Source organism: Hyalella azteca, unplaced genomic scaffold (genome assembly GCF_000764305.2).
Source record: "Hyalella azteca isolate HAZT.00-mixed unplaced genomic scaffold, Hazt_2.0.2 contig11473, whole genome shotgun sequence".
In the NCBI taxonomy this organism is placed as follows: Eukaryota; Metazoa; Arthropoda; class Malacostraca; order Amphipoda; family Hyalellidae; genus Hyalella; species Hyalella azteca.
The window spans coordinates 332,841-351,302 of NW_025941472.1; the positions used below are offsets into that span (position 1 = coordinate 332,841).

The 18,462-nt window shown below is 44.9% G+C and overlaps 1 protein-coding gene across 1 annotated transcript in view; it reads right to left on the reverse strand.

Annotated features, from left to right (window-relative positions):
* Positions 1–15,167, reverse strand: part of LOC108665246 (mucin-5AC) — a 36,196-nt gene extending 21,029 nt beyond the window's left edge. The window contains exons 1-8 of the mRNA XM_047882858.1: positions 15,075–15,167; positions 8,613–12,431; positions 8,160–8,279; positions 7,588–7,742; positions 6,863–6,910; positions 6,643–6,757; positions 5,949–6,103; positions 5,117–5,240 (exon numbers count right to left, since the gene is read on the reverse strand). Of these exons, the coding sequence (XP_047738814.1) occupies positions 5,117–5,240; positions 5,949–6,103; positions 6,643–6,757; positions 6,863–6,910; positions 7,588–7,742; positions 8,160–8,279; positions 8,613–12,431; positions 15,075–15,104 (4,566 nt within the window). The 5' untranslated portion in view covers positions 15,105–15,167. The remainder of the gene's footprint in view (positions 1–5,116; positions 5,241–5,948; positions 6,104–6,642; positions 6,758–6,862; positions 6,911–7,587; positions 7,743–8,159; positions 8,280–8,612; positions 12,432–15,074) is intronic.
* Between the last annotated feature and the right edge of the window lie 3,295 nt (positions 15,168–18,462).

Here is an 18,462-nt window from a genome sequence, read left to right on the forward strand (position 1 = left end):
AGCGACCTCCTCTGCTTGGCCAGCAGCGGCGGCAACCACAACTGCAGCGGCGCCAACTGCAGCAAAAGCAGCAGTGGCAACCACAACAACTGCAGCGGCGGCAACTGCAGCAAAAGCAGCGGCGGCAACCACAACAACTGCAGCGGCGGCAACTGCAGCAAAAGCAGCGGCGGCAACTGCAGCAAAAGCAGCGGCGGCAACCACAACAACTGCAGCGGCGGCAACCACAACAACTGCAGCGGCGGCAACCACAACAACTGCAGCGGCGGCAACCACAACAACTGCAGCGGCGGCAACCACAGCAACAGCAGCGGTGGCAACGACGGCATAAGCAGCGCTGGAAACCACAGCAAAAGTAGCAACAGCAGCTGCAGTGATATTATTATGGCAATGCCACGAAACTGCACGCCCAAATATTACTCGGGCGACGGCATTCTAGCCATAAATTCCTAATAATAATAAGTTTATTCGTGATTCCTAACTACATACTAAGGATTTGCAGACAAATAGTAACCATTGAAGAGTGGTCGGCAAGCTTGCGACGCCCGAGATACGAGTACTGCGGTTCGCAATACGACCTTTGGTCGCCTACAGCACGCAGCTGAGCGTGAAATTCCGCCCACACTGCACTCACTACACTCCAATACAAACATAGCGGAGCAAGGAGTGGGTCAAATAAACACTTAAAGTAGAAACTGAGCTGCGCTGATGCAGTCAACACAGCGAGGACAGCAGCAGAAGGAACAGCAGCATCAGGGGACAGCCACAGGGGACAAACACAACCAAAGCCAATACATCAGCGGGACACGCAGCGACGTCAACAAGAGGTTACGTAAGTGCAGTGCAGGGCAGGAGGCGCCGTTACCGCAGCCTGTAGCCTGTGTACGAGTTGTGTCAGGCGTACGTCAAGACAGGGACAGTGACAGGAGCATAGCAGTGATTGTGGCAGTGGCGTATTAGTGACAAGCAGTGACGTATTAGTGACTAGCGATGGCATTGCAGTGACAGTTGCAGATTATGGCTGTACATATGGCATACTACAGCGGCTGTAGCCGCTGTAGTATGGTAGTGACTGTGGCAGTGGCGTTGCAGTGGAGGACAATGGCGTCGCAGTGGTACGGCAGTGACAGTAAGACATGGTAGTGACTGGCAGTGGCGTATCAGTTACTAGAAGTGGCTTTGCAGCGACTGTAGCAGTGCATGGTGTGGCAGTGACTGTAGTACAGGCATTGCAGTGACTGTAGTGCAGGCATTGCAGTGGCTGTAGCAGAGGCATTGCAGTGGCAGTAGTAGTGGCATGGTATTGACTTATGACCTTGTGATGAGTTCAGGACTTCTTAGTCCACGGTCACGCTGATACGCCGCCTTCGTCGTCCTTCGTCTCCAAGTCGTCGATAGGCCCTCGGGTCCCAGATGTAACGTTGGACGTGTTCCGTCTATTTGCCCTCCTTTGAGCCAGCTGACGCAAGATGCTGTTGCTTGTCACTTGCTGAGGGTATAGTTTCCCATAACTGGGCGGCTAAGATCTTTCTCAAAAACTTGTTCAGTCGTCTCGTGAATGTCGCAATAGTGAAATCCCCTCCTCCTCAGCACCTTTGGGTCCTGCCACGCGGCACGCACCCTCATCACAGCCTCGGTCCTGCCACGGACAGTGATCCATCACGAAGGAGTCGGTACTCCGGCCGTGGCTCGGTTATTAAATGGGGAAATCCTGCTCAGTCTCACCACTTTTCGTCGTGAGAACGAAAAGTATGGTGCTGCTTCGTGGTGGTGCTGCTTCCCACGTTCGAAATGTCCTCCAAATCTACCCCAACTGTTGTCTTCTTCGCTCAACTATTTCCTTGATGAGGTCATCGAGTAAATTGGTACTCATCAACACTCCGAGATCTCGAACAAGTTGCTTCTCCTCAATATCTGTGCCATCCGATGCCAAGTAGCAATGTGGTATCCCTGACTCTGTGCCGTCTCAATACTTCGAACTTTGTGCCGTTGAATTGCATATTATTAACTAAGGCCCAATCGTACATTGTCGACACGTCATCCTGCAACCTCTCGCAGTCTAGGTCATCTGTGATCCTCATCAGCACTCTTGTATCGTCCGTAAATGTCAATGTAGATGAGTGGGTAAGTTCCGAATCGATGTCGGCGATGTGGATGAGGAAAAGGATCGGTCTTAGCACCTAGCCCTGTGGCACTCCACTGAGCGTATTAAAAGAAATACTTAGGGTTCTCTCTGATGACCTCGATTACTCGTTCCTCGGCAGTTAGTTGTTTCGTCCTGAGCGAGTCCAGCAACATGAATTCGATTTCCTTGTAGAGCACTACTATAGTCTCTGTCTCCTCAGATCACTAGTGGATTTAGCTATCTGCTTATTCAATCCTGTGAATTTCCTCAGGATGCTTTGTCTGTATCTCGGAATCCTGAAGACTTTAGGGCCCGTTTTTCTTCGGATATGACGCACACATACCTGTGCTACTTTCTTACATAGTTTTGTGTAACTTTCCTCTGCATTTCTCTCATGAATATCTTCTCTCCAGTAAATTTTGTGAAGTTCATTACAAATTGCTTCTCAATCCGTTCTTCGATGGTGGAAGTCCAGTCCTGCCAGTCCTTCTTGGGGTATAGACCTGGGCTGGGTTTCAATTCCAATTATTGTCGTATCCATCATCTCAAGGCGGTGGTTCGGACAGTGAGGTTCTCTTCAAAACGTGAATAAAGCGTAGGTAATTCTGACTCTATTTTATACTATAATAGTGAAAATAGCTATATTGCGAAGTGGAGAAGGGACTAAAATATGTTAAGCAATTATAGGTAGGATATGACTTGACCGCAAAGTTAGGGAAAAAAACGTGAGATCGAGGGTTTGCTTATAGTTTGGATGGGCGAGGGTATCAAAAGGTGCAACTCAAAACTGTCGCGGCGTTCGTGGTATATAGGCTTATGTTTGCACGACGTCCTGCTATATAAAGCCGTAAAATTCGCGCCAAAGGTTGTTCTACTGCGGTGACCGTCACGTCAGTACGGTCTGTAGCTATCTCCGCACCGGCTTCGGTCGTTGGGCGGCGAGTCGCGAAATAACGGCCGCGCGAAACGTCGAGTGTTTCATACCACCACGATTCCGATATAACAACGTCAAAAATTAAGCATCGGCCACTATTTCGCCATATATGTACGGTCAACATCATTGCTATGGCTGTGATTCAGCCGTGAAACAACGCGAGAAGCCACGAGATGTCCAACGATAATAACACCGGCAATCATGGAGATTCAAGTACAGCGCGCTCCGCGGAAATTCTTATCTGTACAGCCACATTCACCGTCAGCAGTAGTAGGGCAAAGAGTTTGGAGTAATATAATCGACTATGAAGACGAGCGCCACTATACTGGAGTACGGTCGTCATAAATTCTACGGCCAGACTGACCGGGAGACATTAATATCAGCGAGGCACGACGGCTATGGAGCAAGAACGACAGCGGGCAGCGGGGTACGCGGTTACGGATACGGTACGGCCGCTGAAAATTCGGCTGCAACGTGTGCGTGCATTACGGTCGTTTACAACAGTCGTACGACTCAACGAAACTGCAACGGATCAACGTTTCTGGTAAATACAAATTTTTTAGTGATGTTAACTGATAGATTCTCAATTTTGATTGTGTTCAATTTAACTTTTTCATGTACTAGAGATTTCGTTTATGTAGGATGTGAACTTGAATTTCCCAATTTAATATGCAATGTATCCGTATTTCATTACAACCCTCTCTCTGTACGATTTTTTTTGCCGTAACCTATTCATACGAGAACTTACTTACATACGCGCCAAATTAAGCGACTACTTAAACCAACCTGACAGAATTAAAGAAATTGACGATCTAACAATTAAACCCAAAATATTTTAATATCGTTATAAATTTCAATAACAATTGTCAAAACTTATTCCTAATAACCCGAACGTCAACCACCATTCTTTCATTATTAGCAAAGAAGAGATTGAGGATAGTGCGTTCCCTTCTTGGCAACCGAACTTGCAGTCTGAGCAAGTGTTCCGAAGCAAACTTCACAAGTTGGGCTTCTTGACTTCTGTCGCGGTCATCAGCCTCCAAGCCGCCAGGACTTGTCCAGCGGATGCGTAGGAGATTGAAGACCTCCCCACTATCAGGGGGGGGGCTGGGTCACCCAGTCCAGCCATGCACCCTGGTCTCCATTTCCTTAAGGGTTTTGTTAAAATCTTCCGATGGGCAGCCAGGCGGCCTATAGACTATGGCTACTCAGAGGTAGAGTTCTTTTATGTGGAGTAGTACGTGTTCAACAAAGAAGTCAGAGTTTCCAGATTCCGAACTCAATTCCACAGTGCTTGTTGCGAGGGAGTTCCTAATTTCCGCACTGTAGCAGTGGCACGGCAGTGACTGTAGCAGTGGGATGGCACTGGCAGTGACTATAGAATTGGCACGGCAGTGACTATAGCATTGCAATGGTAGTAACAATGTAATTGGCATGACTGTAACTGTAGCAGTGGCATGACAGTGGATATAGCAGCCAGCACGAAGTATAGCTTCAAAGTGGGTACAGCGATGCGGCACGCAGCATAACAACATCCCGGCCCTAGCTGGCGCAGCTGACGTCAGTAGTTCGTCTTCCGGACGCGAGACGTTCCATGCATGGCGTAACTGGGCAGGCTGGACGCTTCGTCTCGTGCTCACCATGCATAGTTACGTCACCTAACATTGTTACGTCACCAAACATCATAACGTTATTAGACACAATACCACGTTAACAGAGTGCGGATTGCCCTCAGGTGTGGGTGGTGACAAGACACTGAATAGCCGCAGCTGCTATGCTTTAGGGTTAAGGATGAGAGTGCACTCATGTGGATAATTGGTTATTGATGGTGACGGCAGTAGATGTAAGTGGAACTGGTGGCAGAAGGTGGAAGAAGGAAGTAGAAGGCAGCATGTAGCAGTAGAAGGCAGCATATGGCAGCAGAAGACAGCATATGGCAGCATGTAGCAGCAGAAGGCAGCATGTGGCAGCAGAAGGCAGCATATGGCAGCAGAAGGCAGCATATGGCAGCATGTAGCAGCAGAAGGCAGCATGCAGCAGTAGAGAGCAGTACTCACAGAAAGCTCCTGGTCGGCTGCGTACTTCAAGGCGAGGTTAGCGTCGCGCTCGGCTGTTATCTTGTCCCTGCAGAGGCGCTCGCTGCGGAGCTCGTCCTGCCACGCAGCCGCCTCCGCGTCGAACCTGGACCATCACGCGGACACAGAGACAACGTTATGTCAGCACGGCCATACAGTCAAATATTTTAACCGTATCAGGTTATATAAGATTAACTTATGTATATCAATGAATATATAAGTGAGATCAATATATCTGGAGACTTGGGGCCGCACGTTCAAAACTTATTTAACCCTCTACCGCGGTATGTCACTCTCCAGGAACATAAATTTCAATTTATATTTTAAGTTACCTATTAAGTTTAGCAACCTGAGGAGGTTTGTACGCAACAGAGAACATTTTAAAGTTGTCGTACGTGGCGGCAACCATCAGTGCAAGTCATTTTGCGCTCACTAGAACGCATCCGTTTTGGGAAGTAGGCGCGTGACAATATTGCTCTGGTTACTCATGTCAGGCGGTAGAGGGTTACCTACAAATAGCTGCCATATAAGTACATGTAGCGGTCGATTTCTCGTCAGTGATTGGTGGGTTTAGCTTATAAAGCCATCCGTGATTAGCTGCAAGAATTATTTCTTGTAGTACGGCCCCAGGTAACGGGGCTAACCTCAGTAAACTAAGAGTTACATAAGACTGACTTGCGTTGCTTCTTCTCTAGAAGGGCGTTACGGGCGGACTGTTCCTCTAGCAAGATCTTGAGGTCGTTCATAACCATGAACAACCTCAAATAAATAACGGACCTAACCTCAGTAAACTAATAGTTACAAGAAGACTCACTTGCGTTGCTTCTTCTCGAGGAGGGCGTTGCGGGCGGACTGTTCCTCCAGCAAGATCTTGAGGTCGTTCATCTCAGACTGCAGACGCTGCGTGCGCTTCTTCAGCTGCCCCGCCACCTGCCGCTGCTCCTCCGTCTCTTCGCGCGCGTCGTTCATCTGAACACAACATCTTCCGTATGAGCGACAAATATAGGAATAATATAACTTTTTAAGGCCAAGACAGAATGAGTCTAGATGGAGGAGATCTCAAATACTAACCAAAATGCTTTACAGGCCATCCATAATAACTTCGAAGGGATATTTAGTAGCAAATTTATATACCTTTCACCGGCCACGAAGACAACTTCAATAATTCAAATAAAAATGATTGGTTAGCTTGCAGCTCTGACGACACGAACTTGAAGCCAAAAGTCACTGTTTCAACAATCAAATTTAAGCTCTTGCAACATATTTGGCACCACGAGTCAACGTTGCAACAATCAAAAAATATAACTCAGTACTCACTGCAGTGAGTGACAGAGAGCGCATTTTCTCGTCGACGAAAACGCGAAGTCACGGACAGACGGACGGTCAGACAGACGGACAGACGGACATGACGAGCACAATAGGTCATTTTTTTAATAAATGAGAAAATGCGCTAAAAACTTTTGTTTTGATGATATTTTATTTGACAGCTATAGAGCCGTTGCCCTTACCTTCTTCTCGAGCTGCTTCTTGAGCAGCAACGTCTGCTCGACCTCGTCCTGCTGGTGCTGCCGCAGCTGCTGCTTCAGCGTCTCCACCTCCCGCTGCGACCACTCGTACTTGCGTCTGCACGCGCCATATTTAATGCTTAGTCAAGCTTATGCAATTATTTGCTTTGCATATATATTTCTCTATCTCATTTCAACCTGAATATATATTTCCTATGAATATGTTTCCTTCAGCGTCTCCACCTCCCGCTGCGACCACTCGTACTTGCGTCTGCACGCGCCACATTTAATGCTTAGTCAAGCTAGTGTAATTATTTCCTATGGTTGCTTGGTCAATAAATAATTTAAAATGCTCGATAATGCGTGTTTTGTAAACTTTGCGTATTGGAAATAGTTTGTATTGAGAACGTTTTCATTTTATAGAGAATGAAGTACACATTGCATATTCTGGAAATAGTGAATATTTTACATATGACGTATTGGAAATAGTTTTTCTGCATTACATAAAACTTAATTATATATTACGTGGCATAGCTTCCATAGCAAGTGGTCAAATAGTTTACTTGTATAGTAAGGGTTTGTATAGTTTACTTGTACAGCAAGGCCCTGTATACTTGTATAGCAAGGTCCTGTATACTTGTATAGCAAGGTCCTGTATACTTGTATAGCAAGGTCCTGTATACTTGTATAGCAAGGTCCTGTATACCTGTATAGCAAGACCCTGTATAGTTTACTTGTATAGCAAGGCCCCGTATACTAGTATAGCAAGGCCCTGTACAGCATACTTGTACAGCAAGGCCCTGTACACTTGTACAGCAAGGCCCTGTATACTTGTATAGCAAGACCCTGTATACCTGTATAGCAAGACCCTGTATAGTTTACTTGTACAGTAAGGGCTTGTACAGCAAGACCCTGTATACTTGTATAGCAAGACCCTGTACAGCATACTTGTATAGTGAGGCAGACGAGGCGTCATGAGCGTCGTGAGCGTCGTGAGCGTCGCCGTTGGTGAGGCAGGATGCTCGCTGCAACATCTCCACCCTGAGGGCGCTCTTCTCGTGCTCCAGGCGCTCTCTGGCCTCGCTCAGCTCACGCATGTCGCTCTGAGCACAACAATATATAATAGCTTCAATCAAATTTAAATTTTACTTATTAAGAAAATTTGATCCATAAAGTAATTAAGAGAATTGCATGCTATCATATTATTAATAAAATGAAAAATCAATAATTAAATTGTAAGCTGAAAAAGAAGTCATTGTAACAGTCAAATAAAATTTAAAGACAAATAAAAACGTATTCATCAGAGACTGATCACAATGAAAGATATGTCAGTGAGAAGGTAACATAGGATGGCCGAGCATAAGGACAATGTTTAGTCGGTGAGAAGGTAACATAGGATGGCCGAGCATAAGGACAATGTTTAGTCGGTGAGAAGGTAACATAGGATGGCCGAGCATAAGGACAACGTTTAGTCGGTGAGAAGGTAACATAGGATGGCCGAGCATAAGGACAAAGTTCACCTGAGTGGCGTCGAGTTCCTTCTCCAGCCTCATCCTGTCAGCCTGCTCTGCCTCCAGCCTCTCGCCAGCCAGCTGAGCCGTGCTGTGCTCCTCAGCCAGGTCAGCCACTACCTCAGCCAGCTGATCGAAAAATGCGTATTCTTTACAAAAAATATAGATGCATTGTTAAATTTATTTAAATATCTATAGATAGAAATGCGAATTGTATAGTACCAACGCTACAATTCCTATTGTTAGCGAGTTTCTAACGCTACCCAAGCCAACAATGCAGACAGGTGAAATGTCAACTCTAACTACTGTCTAAACCTGAAACTACAACTGGTATGGAGCCCTAGTAACTAAAATCTTGGTAGTCTGACGGCGATGCTGCGGACGTACCTGAAAAATATCGAAAAATTATTAACACAGACGCAAGAAAAACACGCAAACAATCGTACGTGGACCACCACTCACCCTTTCGACGTTGGCAGCACAGATGGACCGAGAGTAGGACTTCCTCAGGGAATTACCGGAACGCGATTTTTTGAGCAAGCGATCGGTCTGGGAGAGGATTTTCTCGGTGTTGGCGATGACTCTGCTGGGGGTGACAGAGCGACATCTGCGGTCCAGACTGCGCGCATCCGGCAAGGGCATGAGAGTGTCCAGCTGTGAAGTGTCCAGCAGATCCTTGGCATCAACATAAACTTCCAAGTCCCCGTCACTGCCGCTGCGATTACGTGCTTTTGTTAAGTCCAATTCAGGAGATGATGAATACGATTGTAAAGAGCCATTGCAAAGAACGCTTGGAAGAGTCACAAGTGGGTCAGTCGCAGTTTCCAGAGTAGAAGATGCAGAGCTAGAAGTCCTGTTGCCGCTTAAAAATTCTGACATGGACCAAGGTTCCCTAATGTACCGAGGTAACTTGCTTATTTCTTCTTCGGTTTTCTTAAGGAAGTCTTTTATGCCTGAGAGGTCGAGCTTGAATGCGGAACTTGTAGAAGCACTGGAGTTCGATGCAATTTCCTTCGGAGCAGACACTGCATCGCTTAACGTCGAGTTAGGAAGAGACGTCTCGTGTGCTGGCTTAGTGAGAGCCTCAAGCTGAGCCCTAGCAGCTTGGTTCCGAAGTTCCCTGCGACGCCTGTACTTCTCCAGGGCAGACTCAGGTTTGTCCAGATCAAGAGCACTCGTTACACCGCCAGATTGTAAAAATCTAGATTTCGGTTGAAGCAATCTACGCTCACCTATGTTTCCCATAGGCGTCAATGATCGAGCTCGGCTGAAAATATCGTCAGTGTTAAGGACATTTTCACTAGTGGGCGAGACACCAATATAAGGAGATACGGAGGAGGCCCTCGTGAATATTGAAGCACTGGGCAGTGATATGGATGGAGAAAGTATTTCTGGAGACACATTCAATGAAGAGAACTTAACTTCAGACTTCCCACACAGATTAGATGACCATTCCGCCGTCGACGATCGATGTTCAGAAGAAATGGACCCGGAATCCAAGCTATCTTTCCTATCATTAGTAGCAGTTGGCCGCATCTGATCAGACGAAGTAGATATCGCTGGATAAATTTCCGGCTTCCCGTTCACAAGAATAGCTGAGGCGTTCTTGTCGTCAGTGGTAGAGAGCGTCGAAGTTATCAAAGACTCGCTGGGGATCAAGATCAACTTGGCCGAAACAGTGGACGACGACGAGGGTGAAACGAGGGACGATGATGCAGAAACCATAGAAGGCACGGCAGGTAGGCCAGGAGAGTCTGAGAACAAAGCGGTGTCAGACGAAGGAGCGGATATGGGTTCTTCAGTGACAGAGAAATTTAATTGGGTTGCAGAAAGTGTGGTAGTATCGGATAAAGAGGGCATAATACATAGTTTAGTTGAGGGAGCGACAACAGAGTTTTGAGAATGTGCCGCTATTAGCTTGCTCGTGGTTGAGGTATGCGAGGATGTCACCGGGGCATCTAAAATATCTGGAGATTTCGAGCAATTGTCAACTACCTCTTCTTTAATTGACTCGGATGTCACGTCTTCCACTTCAGAGAAAGCGGATTTAGAAGCGGAACCGTTCTCTTTCACCTCTTGATTATTTTGAATAACATTATGATCAAGAGCTAAATCTGTGCCAGATAAACCAGAAGGGCATTTTTCGGATCGTCTTTCAGTAGGCTTCTCTTGATGTTCCCTGTCGAAGTTTTCAACAGGATCAGCACACAGTCTCTGAGGGGACGAAACAAAATGTTTTTTGTTTGCGGTTTCAATTTTCTCGGAGTCTTTGCCCGCTTCTTTAGTGCACGACATACTGACGGAAACGGAGCTGATAGCGCTAGATGTTTCTTTGATAAGTGATGTAGTGTCTGGAGCAGAATTGCCTACATTATCAGGTTCTTTGATTGGCGACGTAGTGGTTGAAGCAGAATTGCCTACATTGGCAGATTCTTCGATAAGCGACGTAGAGTCTGGAACAGAATTGCCTGCAGTAGCGGATTCTTTGATTGGCGAAGTAGTGGCTGGAATCGAGTTGCTTGAATTGGCAGGTTCTAAAACGCTTTCGGACTGCGCGCCGTTCACCGCGCCGTTGTTAACAGTTCTAGGGACAGTTGGGTCGACTTCTCCCAAGTAAGGTTTGGAATTTTTTCTCAGTTGTTGTTGTGTGGGGAATCTCCCAGTACCACCAAATTTACTGACATTTATTCCTCCAATGCTTTTACGTTGAATCACAGGCGGTGGAGCCGCTGGCTGAAAGTCAAACGGGTCGCTGTAAGGTGATGGCAACTTGCTCACATTTGGGTTTTTTATGTTACTGCTGATATTAGATGAAGATTCATTCGGCTCAAACTTACTCGCTAAGCTGCCCAGTTTGTTCTTAGAAGGGGCTTTTGGAGCAAACTTCCGCGTTTTGACGTCAGTTGGAGAACTTGGAGAATTCACTTCAGTTGTAGATTGCGAGGCGGCTTCAAACTTGCTGGTTAAAGACCCTAACTTTCGAGAGGCTTTTTTCGAACTCGTTTCTCGAGACGATGAACGCTTTTTGATGTCGTCATCAGTAGCGCTGCTCTCGACGCTCACATCATTGCTGCTACTTTGTCCGACTAAAGAATCGTCGCTCAGCGTTTGCGATTTTGTTTCACTCGGGCTCCGAGTAGCGTTTTTTATTTCGTTTCTTTCTTTATTTGCGGTCTTTAGCTGCTGCAAGGAATCGGAAGCTCCTCGTTGGAAAGCGCTGAGGATATCTTCCACATGTCCATTCGTTAATTTATTTGAACTCACAGAAGTTTCAGAAATATTCATTTTTACCGCAGATTCAGTTTCAGATGGACTGGGGCCTACAGGCTGAGTAACGCTACTCGAAGAAGTAGAACTACAACCATCGTTCAGAACCTTCTCACAAAGAACGTCGTCCGACGGGGTGAGTTTCGAACAACCTGCAACGGCAGAACTTTTTATGCTTAGAGAAGAACCCTCCCTTACAAGACCAGGTGGCGCAGGCGCTGGGTACTTCTTTAGCGAAGGGGACCGCTGGCATTTTTTTCCCCCTTCACTGAAGACGGCAGAGTTGCGTGCGAGGGAGGCGCTCGAGAGCTGTCGCATGAGAGGCTCTGGGCCCGTTGGAGGGCGGGCGATGGACGCGCTCGATGCTTGTCGAGACAAAGACCCCGGGGGCTGAGGTGCCTGATATTTTTTGTGTGAGGGCGAAGGTGTGACACAGCGATCAGGAGCGGAGTTCGTCGATACAGTGGAGGCTTTGATAAGCACGGGAGTGCCAGGAGGTGCCATTGAACTCACTGAGGGGCTATGGATGGGGCCGTTAGCTACAGTTGACGGCACACTAGGAGGTGCCATGGGAATGACACGAGCTGAAACAGAGGATGTTGTAACCGCTGTAGTTATGACTGAAGAAGAGGCTGTATGCGAAGCACTGGGTAATTTCGTGGCCTCGCTTGCGTGTGTAATAACCGCAGTGTCAGCAGCGCCGGTAGTGCTGAGGCAAGCAGTGGAAATGGCAACTGATTGGATGCTGGATGAAGACGTGGAAGCGGCACTAGCAGCAGCAATGGACGGAACACTAGCAGCAGAAACTACACTATTACCACCACCTAGCATGTTCCCCATACTGGGGACGACAGCCGGACTTTTATTTGACTGTGTCGACTCAGCATTGGTGGTCGAGCAGGCTGCTTTACTCTTGGTATCTTTCGCAGTCAAGTTGTTATCGAAGACACGATGGCCGAGTGGAATAACATCGAAGAATTCGTCATCGTCGCTGTCCGAACTGAGGTCGTCAAGCTGCAATATGAGAAAATATATGTAATTTATAGCTTATTTTGTAACCTAAAAAGAACAAAAATCCACTAAATTTGTGGATACAAATTAATTCAGATCATTATTTGCATTTCGTTAAGAGACATCAATAGACAAATTTCGGCATGAGGCAAGAAAAATACCTTCTAGTGATAATAAAAACGTGCAATGAATAAAAATTTCCAACATAATTGAAGTTTTGATCGTGCAATTGCGAAAGGTTATCGATACAAGCAAGCGGCCTGAGGACATAGCCTTGGCAATTGAATTCTAGAGAACTTTTAGAGGAGGCATTCAAACGCCCAGGCTTGGCAACTGCTTCGGTACAGTGAACAAACAGGACGACCATGACATTGAAATAATTCTTTACTAATTTATTAAAAAATTCTACTTTTTAAATTTCTTTCTGGACGCAAATGACGAAATTGATAATTAGATTTGCGAAGGCACGTAGAAGTACGTGTAAATGTACGTGAATAAACAACAAGCGATGATCTCAAAATCTATGAAAATATAGAAATACTCGTAATAGATGTTATATGCATGGTAATGACACAATTAAATGCTCATTCTATAGTGAATATTTAATATGAATGATTAGTCGTATATACGACGCGCTTAGTTGCAAGGTAATGCTTAACAGATCATGCCTATTTCACCAACGCAAAACTGAGATTAATTCAGCATGGAATTATGAGAAACTGTACAATCTTTGCGAAAATGATCACAGTCAATTATTTTTGTATTAAACATTATTATTTTTACATGCGTTGAATTAAATATCACACAAGAAATGTTGCAGGCAAATTAGCTTATTTCTGCAGTGAAAAATGTACACATTTTAATGGCAGGAAAATATACACAGGATGATTTTTTAATATAAAAATGAACAAGGCTAGTGAGGCGGTATAGCAGCACTGCAAGGAGGCAGAGGCTGGGAGGTGTGTACATGAATAAAACAAGACAAGTGAGGCGGTATAGCAGCACTGCAAGGAGGCAGAGGCTGGGAGGTGTGTACATGAATAAAAACAAGACAAGTGAGGCGGTATAGCAGCACTGCAAGGAGGCAGAGGCTAGTATAGGTGCACACAGTACGCCGGCAATGCCATGGAGGTGCCAACTCTGCAGATGGCAGCTCTAGAGCATCATGCGATTCTTATTGGCAACGCCTGGGTTAAGACTAGCCGAGGCAAAGTCATGCAGTCACATAAAACATGTCTGATCGACGCGAGCCATGGGTAAAAGACTAGTCGAGGCAAAGTCATGCAGTCACATAAAACATGTCTTGACGACGCGAGCCATGGGTAAGCTAAACCTCAGCTCTGAAATTCATTCTCAGTGAGGACACTTTTTAGGGACTTTGTCCCATATAGGAAGTTGCAGAGTAATTACTTGAATTCCAACTCTAGCAAAAGCTCAAAAAATATAACTCAGTACTCACTGCAGTGAGGGACAGAGAGCGCATTTTCTCGTCGCCGAAAACTTGAGGTCACGGACGGACGGACAGACAGCACAATAGGCGGACGGACAGACAGACAGACAGACAGACGGACATGGCGAGCACAATAGTGCATTTTTTCCATAAATGAGAAAATGCGCTAAAAATACGAGCAACGTGATAAATTTCTGGCAACCATCATGATGAGCGTGCATTAAAACGTTCATTCTAGGACTTGTCAGCAAAATACGACAACTTACATTGTGTGTTGCTTATTCATACAAGAATATACATTTTTGTAAAAAAAAAACGCATTATATGAATACGTTTAAAAAACACCAATGGTATCAATAGTTACTTGCAATCAGTCACACACAATAAACATTACTACAGTGTTTAAAAAACGCCATTCCAGTGCATTTTTTGAGATCAAACTCAGAAATTCAACACGGTCAATATGGACAACACCGAGGTGAGGCAAAACACACACTCGCGGGACACATATCAACTATGTCCGAGTTACAAGCAACAATATTTCAAGATAAATGTATACATTTAACCAATGATATTTCTGCTGATGAACGATTTCTGGAGAATCAGTGCAAGGATGTGTGCAAAGATCTCGTACTGCGCAGAAAAGATCTAGCAAAAGTTTCGTGCAATATTCGGTTCCCATGCGATGCATTGAATATTATAATTAATGCACATCTGATATAGACGCACTTCGCCTTTATAGTATTTCGAGGAAGCCAATCAATTCGGAGGATTCTCTAGGAACAAATAGTTCCTTTTTTAGCCAGCGTTTAGTTTTTGGATTTGACTTTTCTGAAGAATTTGAAGATTAAAGTAAAATATAATCAAAGATAGTAAACTGAAACTTATCCGCTCAAGATTGGTAGGAAGGATATAAAGATAAGAGCAATCAGCTTATGGATTAACCGAGATATCGAGTCTTACCCGGCCGGCCTTATTAATTTATGTTAGTTTTTGAGTTAATTAAAAAGTACTGTTAATGGAATATTAATACATTACCATTAATGTATTTTTCAATTAGCAATTATTGCCGATATTGCCAATTGAATTGTATACTAATTCTCTGTCAGCGAATTTGTTCAGTTTAGGCGCGACGCACGCGTCTAAGTTAGTAAGTACGAGAGCTTTGATGAACGAGTGAAACGTGGAAGCTTTACCACGGGCTTATGAGCCCCAGGGACAGGCATGATGGGCGCTGAGGAGGAGGATGATGGGGATGAGCTGGCACCCTCGGCGCCATCTGTGACCAGCTGCAAGGAGGATATGGTGAGTAGTGACCATCTGTGACCAGCTGCAAGGAGGATATGGTGAGTAGTGAAAGTTTGCTTCATTATGACTATGGCATCATAACCGAACCATTGAACTTCATGCCGCAGGGACCTAATTAATTAGGGCAGGGCTCCTGACAAGAACACTGACATGTACAATCATTCTACATGACACCTAAAAAGCATAGGCACGATACCTTACAAATAAAACATTAATGACACCTCACATGTACATGGCACCTCACAGGTACACGACACCTTACAAATAGAATGAATAAATGACACCTTCACCGTCACGCATACATTACACCTCAAAAGTAACCGACATCTTACGCATAGAATGAGTAAATGATGCCTCATATGTACATGATAAATGAAACTATGTGACCTTCACTATAGATACGGCACCATGCATGCATGAACAAACTTCTTCACATGTGCACGGCACCTCGTGACCTCGCACGCACACGACACAACATAAATACAATATAGGCAAGGGGGGTTAAAATGCAAACGTAAAGTAAAATAAAGAATAGAATTTATTAAACGAAAGTAACAGCAACTTGGGTGACTGTAACGTAATCGCTGGGAAGAAGGACCAGAGGAAATTAAAGGTCTTGTAAAGCAAGGAAATGAAAAACAGAAGGAAATTGAATATCATGGAGAGGGAAATGGTAGGAATTAATAACAAGCGTTAGTGTTTGCAAGCAAATGAGCGACGTATTCGATAAGAGAATTCATTTAATGGCGGAAATACAAACAAAGAAAAACAAAAAGACTGAAATGCAAATTCCAATAATTCAATCGAGTCTGAACGCAAGAAACAATAACTAATTATGAGTACAAAATAGCGCAGGAGTTTTGCAATTGAAACATGAAACATTGAACCCAAAATGAAACCATTATTTTTTTGATGGAGAAATAGAACTAAATCTACTATCATTGCTTTGAATTCTGAGGCGGATGATCGTGGTTATTCTCAATAATGGCCATTATTGGCTTGTTAACGGCGCAGTTCCCGCGCTAATTCAGCTCGCTCAATTAGCTAATGAATTAATGAATTAGCTAATTCAGCTGAAGAAATGAATTAGCTAATTCAGCTCGCTGAAAATACTCGTTCGTGAGCTGAATGAGATTCGTGCTAATGATAGCCACAGCGAACATGAACATTAAGGCCTGCATTATTATTGTTATGACAGCAAGAAGCAACAAAGATGGCTTTATGTGCTCGAAGCAAGGCACAGGGTCAAGCCCAAGTCACACACGCTACCTGTTTAATAAGCAGTCGGCAACTCCGGAAGAGAATATAAAGCTATAAAGGCGCTGATATATAAGGACCTACAGTGGAGAAGATGGTCGCGAAGAAAGTGTACATGTCGACGCGCCAACGAACAAAACTCGCACAAGAAATAAACCTACTATCATAACTCTTCTTCGGGCGTAACGTCGAGGATATTAGTGATCCAATACTATCATATCTCTTCTTCGGACGTTTCGTCGAGGATATTAGTTGTCCAACAGCACTGTTCGTCAACACAAGAATTGTATTCCTTCACGACCACTGCCCAACTTGGTTTGAATTTCACAGATATTATAGCACGAGAAGTTCGAAAATACAATGCTATGTTGTTCGATAGATTTCGGTTACGCGAGGTAGTACAACAAATCAGTAACGCAGAGCAACGAGGCACAGTGAGGGTAGGTCTGAGGGTAACAGTAGAATAACACGAGGCACACAAGGGACCAAAGACTGAGGGTGTAATTTGGCGCAGCGCCCAGCGAACTCGGTGCTCTGCGGCAGCCATAACAGATAACCAGGCGACCACCGCGCAGCTCAGCGCCTGCTTGAGGCTCTCAACGCAGCTACTCTCACCCTAGAGCCTATAATGTGAAGCAGAGAGCGAGGTGCCTCTCTACACCGCAGCTACTCTCACCCTAGAGCCTATAATGTGAAGCTGAGAGCGAGGTGCCTCTCAACACCGCAGCTACTCTCACCCTAGAGCCTTTAATGTGAAGCTGAGTGCGACCTTAGAACCTATCAAGCATTTAGTATGAAGCAGAGTGCGAGGTGTCGGGTTTAACTAAGTTTGAAGCTTAATGTAGGGTAGCCATTAAACAGCGCCTATATTTTCCTCCAGAATAAGAGTACGGGGGAATAAAGGCACAACGTATTGCGCTTCAAAGTACAACCCCCATTTTGGTAGTAGCATTTGTGTATAAATCAAATTACATCCCACTTCAAAGCATTTCTGAGTAACAAAATCATCGGCGAAGTGAGGCTTCTAGGAATGAAAAATATTTCAAAACAAATACGACTTTGAATTGAAGGACCTATAATGTGAAGCTGAGAGCGAGGTGCCTCTCAACACCGCAGCTACTCTCACCCTAGAGCCTATAATGTGAAGCTGAGAGCGAGGTGTCGGAGTTCAACAAAGTTTTGAAGGGTAGCGTATATTTTCAAGGGTAGCGACTAAATAGCGCGTATATTTTCCTCCAGAATGAGAGTACGGGAATAAGGGTAAAACTTACATTTGCGTAGAAATCAAATAAGATCACACTTCAAAGCATTTCTGAGTAACAAAGTCATGGGTGAAATGAGGCTTCTAGGAATGACATATTCCATAACATACAACTTTGAATTGAAGGAATATTATTAGAGGAGGTCGAATATTGTTTATTCTTCTATTATTTTTATTATTATTATTAAAATATTATTAGATAGTTAGGGATAACTGAACAGATCGTGATGTGAGGGACTTAACATATGAAGCTCCAACACAGCGCCGTGCATTCATGTGACGTAACGCTTGCCCTTCGCTAATTGCGTTGTTGCATCTGCCAACAAATGACTCATTGGCACAGAACTGTTGGGTTACGGAATAGTTCACACAGTTTCCTCCGCACAGGGAAGGAAGCAGCAGGTTTGAAGTTTTTAGTTAGTTGGGTGCTTCGGATAGCATTGCTACTTCGCAATACGGGAGCCGGCAACAAGAATCGTTATCACGAGAAGCGTGTGTTGGCGATACCGCAGGCATCCGAGGCTATTAGGGAGGAGAGCAAGTGCGGGGTTACTTATAACTGCGTGCTGGTGAGCAGCTTGGCGATTGAATAACGAAACAAATTACAGCAGAGACTGGAAAATTGAGTGCTATAAATGAACATCAAATATCAGATTCATACTCCCATATGCAATAAGAATCGCAATCTATCGAAAATTGTAAACATTCTGTAGCGAGAGTCGGCGCAACACAAGTCCCGGGATTTTTGCTCTGCATAA